Raw genomic sequence first — 4,893 nt, forward strand, 5'->3', positions numbered from 1 at the left:
TGATTGTAATGGCAGCTGGTGTGTTGGTGCAGTGGGTGTCTGCAGGGGCGCTGACAGCTTTGGTCGGGCCCAAGACAAAGTCATCTGACAGGGCCCCCCACCCCATTGATACTATGTAATGTGATCCAATTATGGGCCAATTATCTCTCTCACTGGGCCCCGGGACAACTGTCCCCTTTGCCCCCTCCTGTCGTTACCCCTGGGTGTCTGCCACACAGCACAGGACTGTCCTCCTGGACTTGGGCAGAGGCAGCCAACATATTTTTGTAATCCAGACGGCATGTTTCCTTATCTAGTTTGGGCATTAGCGCGCTCGTTAGCTTGTTTTGAAGAATGACAGCGCGCACACAAACGTGGCCTTTATCAGCGGCCAGAAAGGAAAACGAGACTCATGATTCTTTTGGAAGTTTCCAGCATTTTATGGCGACCAAATAAACAAGGTTCAGGCAGGCAGGTAAACAACTCAATGAAGACGACAAAACACAAACAAGGAACAGGGCCAAACCGAGGACAGCACATGCTTACACAGAGATATCTTTCACGTGCACTTGGGTGTACACCAAGGGTGGAAATGAAACATTTTCCCCACCAGTGACTGTGGCAGGTATATTCTAAAATCTACCAGTCAGTCACTAACACATTTTTACCAGTCACCATTTTTATAAGTTCATATTTAATCGTTCCAAACATTGCAATGACAAGTAATATAATTTCTGATCCCTGCTTTTGTTTCAAAGGTCATGAATTCAGTTATTGTGATGCCATTAAGTCTTTATTACAAATTTACTTAAACCTTTGATGTTGAATGCTGCATAGCATTCAGCATTAACCCGGGCGCCTGTAGAAATATTTCACCAGTCAAGGTGACTGGTGGGTTGACATATTTCACCTGCCAAAGGCCAAATTCACCCGTCATTGGCAGGTGGACGGGTGCTTATTTCCACCCCTGGTATATACACACACACACACACACACACACACACACACACACACACACACACTTCTTTGTACAGGGAAACAGAGTGGGGAAAAAAGAGCATGTTGGGGCCAACATAGTCCATTAGTGCCCTCTAGAGTTGAGTGTTGGTACTGATGTGGCGCAATAGCCCCTCTAGAGTTGAACGGTGGTATTGATCTGATATGGGGCAATAAATGGTGCCCTCTACTAGTAGAAAGGTGGTCTGCTCCCCAGTGCCCCCTAGAGTTGGAAGGTGGCACTGGTCTGGGCCATGGCATTGTAGATGAAGGTGTTATTGAACGGGACAAACTGGTGGGTGATGACCTTAATGACCTCTTGGGCGGCAGACCCTAAAACAGGGAACACACACAGACAGAGACAGAGAACCGTAAGCAGAAAGAACCAACACGAGGAACACACACAGAACCATGTGAACTTAGGCCCGCTGTATGCTAGCTGTAGGATACGCGTGCGCGGGCACGATTCGTGCATTAACGTGTTAACTTGCGCAGTTCATGTCAATTTTACGCGCTTTAGATACTGCAACCAAACAAGTGTGTTAGGTGCGATATCTTCCAACTTGCTGGGAGCGATCGTAAGAAAGACCGCACAGTTCCATAAGAATGCTTCTGGAGAAAACGACGATGGCGGCAACTTTTCAAGATCGTCTCGAGCTTGTCCGAAATTACAAATGTTCGATTTGCGACCATACTTCCCCGTTACACTTTGACAAAGGAGCGGGCACATGCAGAAGTAGCAGTATCGTTTCCTTGCCCGGGGAGGCCTTATTTTGTTTTGTTTACAGTCTGTGTTCCCAATTACCGGATCACAATGCTGTTCTCTCTGCCCCCTGGATGACACCGCCAATATCTCTACAAACCATGATGATAACATAGACTTCAGCAGGTTCATTCGGCTAACACATGATCACGTGCCGTAGGTTCATTCGGCTACCACATGATCGCGTCCAGTAAAGTAAACAACCCGCTATGAATAAGAACGGTTTGCACACAAGCACAGAATGTCCGATCGTCACTGGTAGCAAAATAGGCATGAGAGCCTATACAAGGAACACAAGGAACCTACATAAGGAGTGCAAAGAACTGAGAACCAGCATAAGAAACAAAGACACACCACGTTGACTACCTCCATCACAAGATGTGCTAAGTCATGGATGTCAAACTCGGGCACGGGGGGCAAATTTTTCCCACAGAGTCTTTTGATTCGGCCCGTGAGATCATTTCAAATGTGCATTACAGTTTGCCCATGTACATCATTAGTGTAAAGCATAACAAGACCATGAAATGTGGTGTGTCACAGGATGTGCAGGCACATTGTAGCACAACCATATATGATAAGAAAGAATGTGTGTGAATGCACAATTTTAGTCCAGTTTTTTAAAAATATATATTGATTTCGGCCCAAGACTTTGTTCCAGATTTTGATTTTGGGCCTTAGTCAATTTGAGTTTCACACCCCTGTACTAAGTGCCACATCAGGGTTTCTGCAGATTTCAGCAAGTTAAGTGAGAATTTAGATAGTTGTGACTGTGTGTGTGTGTGTGTGTGTGTGTGTGTGTGTGTGTGTGTGTGTGTGTGTGTGTGTGTGTGTGTGTGTGTGTGTGTGTGTGTGTGTGTGTGTGTATGTAAGTGTGTGTGTGTGTGTGTGTGTGTGTATTAAGTGTGTGTATGTAAGTGTGTGTGTGTATGTGTGTATGTAAGTGTGTGTATGTAAGTGTGTGTGTTGTCCATCTCACCTCCCAGGAAGGCTGCTACAGTGTGGGGTTCAGCTGCTCCACATCGGCAACTGGAAACACAAAAGGACTCAAATAAGCAGGAGAGCGAGCACACACACACGGTCCCTGTTGTCCCCTGGCTTACTCTCCTCTTTCTGTGGCGTTTGGTGGCGGCTTGCACGAGATGTGCGCTACCGCCATCTACAGGGCTGAGGGAACTCTCATTCTCAACCTAAAGCCTCCAAAGGTCTCCTTACCAAAGGTCTCCTACAGGGGTGTTCACCTGACGTCACGTGGATCCAGGAAGAGGATTTGCTTAATGGATCTTACTCTACTAGAAGATTCTCTCTCTCTCTCTCTCTCTCTCTCTCTCTCTCTCTCTCTCTCTCTCTCTCTCTCTCTCTCTCTCTCTCTACTCACAACTCGTGTACGTAGTCGTCCTTGACGCTGACCCCCAGGCCGTACTCCTGCAGCAGGCTGTTCACACACACCTTCAGCTTACTGATGTCATCCTCCACCTGGTAGTTATATACACCTGGAAACACACACACACACACACACACACACACACACACACACACACACACACACACACACACACACACACACACACACACACACACACACACAGACACAGTCTTGGTTACTGGTTATTGGTTACAGTCCCTGGAGCAGTATGGGGTTAGGTGCCTTGCTCAAGGGCACCTCAGCCATGGAGTGAGATAGGGAGTGGAAGGGTGGGATTCGAACCTGCAACCCTCTGATCTATCTCCTTAAGTCTATCTCCTTAACCACCAGAACTAGTCCACATCTGCCCCCCCACACACATACCTTTACTTTCCTAATTTGTTAGTTTCTTAAATTTGGCATCGCACATTGGTATTTGGTACACTACACCGCACCGCACCACACCACTCCACTCCACTCTACACCACCGCAGCACACCACACCACACCACACCACACCACACCACTCCACTGGGGCAGTTATTCACACGCATGCACAGCTTGTAGTGGTTTTTGGAGTTAGCGGTCCGCACACTTAAAATCCTTTTTGTTGTCTTTTATTATTTCATGGCTGGATTAAGTTTCGACTTCAACAGTCTTCATCAGATTCTGAACAGTTTGTAGTGGTTACCTGGGTAACGCGAGTGTTGCTGGTAGAAACGGTCGATGGAGCGAAGCATCAGGTAGAGCACCATCTCACCATCCGGATTATCCATGCAGGACGCTACACACACACACACACACACACACACACACACACACACACACACACACACACACACACACACACACACACACAGCATCATCAGGTAGAGCACCATCTCACCATCCGGATTATCCATGCAGGACGCTACACACGCACGCACGCACGCACGCACGCACGCACGCACGCACGCACGCACGCACACACACACACACACACACACACACACACACACACACACACACACACACACACACACACACACACACACACACACACACACACACACACACACACACACACACACACACACACACACACACACACACACACGGGATGTCACTGTAACAGTACTTGCATTCACATGGTCCCACGCACACACAGACACTCATCTCCCTATTACTTCAATGTTGTGTGTGTGTGTGTGTGTGTGTGTGTGTGTGTGTGTGTGTGTGTGTGTGTGTGTGTGTGTGTGTGTGTGTGTGTGTGTAGCACGTACTGATCTCGTCTCTGTTGAATGTTTCCACACTGTACTCGTCTGCCAGTGATCTGCAGCGGACCACCCTCAGGAATGCAGCGTTCTTGCCTGGGGACAGAGGAACACGAGAGGGGGGTGAGAGGGGTGTGTGTGTGTGTGTGTGTATATACGTGGGGTGTTGAAAAAGAAGAAACATTCCCCTCAGGTGGTGTGTGTGCTTGGATGCGGGTGTGTGTGTGTGTTAAGGCTGTAACGATATTGCATCGAACGGAGGGATCGCGGTACGCAGACCCACAAACCCCTATCGCGAAGCTTCCTCACAGAATCGCGATGTGCCCTTTTAAAGTTGTTACCCCTCAGTGTAGAACACAACAGGCAACATACAGGCAAGAGTTTGCATATGCGCTTAAAAAGACCAGTAGAAAAAGGGCGCACAAGTTCGAGTAACAGTTCCATTCACAGCTTTCTCATATAAAATGCTCCGTCCAACCAGCACATTGTTGTTATCCATTG

The 4,893-nt window shown here is 47.8% G+C and overlaps 1 protein-coding gene across 1 annotated transcript in view; it reads right to left on the reverse strand.

Moving 5' to 3' along the window:
• Positions 1–395: 395 nt before the first annotated feature.
• Positions 396–4,893, reverse strand: part of nae1 (nedd8 activating enzyme E1 subunit 1) — a 26,509-nt gene continuing 22,011 nt past the window's right edge. Inside the window, exons 16-20 of the mRNA XM_063188731.1 lie at positions 4,402–4,488; positions 3,831–3,923; positions 3,114–3,228; positions 2,715–2,764; positions 396–1,308 (exon numbers count right to left, since the gene is read on the reverse strand). Coding sequence (XP_063044801.1) covers positions 1,199–1,308; positions 2,715–2,764; positions 3,114–3,228; positions 3,831–3,923; positions 4,402–4,488 — 455 coding nt within the window. The 3' untranslated portion in view covers positions 396–1,198. The remainder of the gene's footprint in view (positions 1,309–2,714; positions 2,765–3,113; positions 3,229–3,830; positions 3,924–4,401; positions 4,489–4,893) is intronic.

This window comes from Engraulis encrasicolus, chromosome 22, assembly GCF_034702125.1.
Source record: "Engraulis encrasicolus isolate BLACKSEA-1 chromosome 22, IST_EnEncr_1.0, whole genome shotgun sequence".
Classification (NCBI taxonomy): domain Eukaryota; kingdom Metazoa; phylum Chordata; class Actinopteri; order Clupeiformes; family Engraulidae; genus Engraulis; species Engraulis encrasicolus.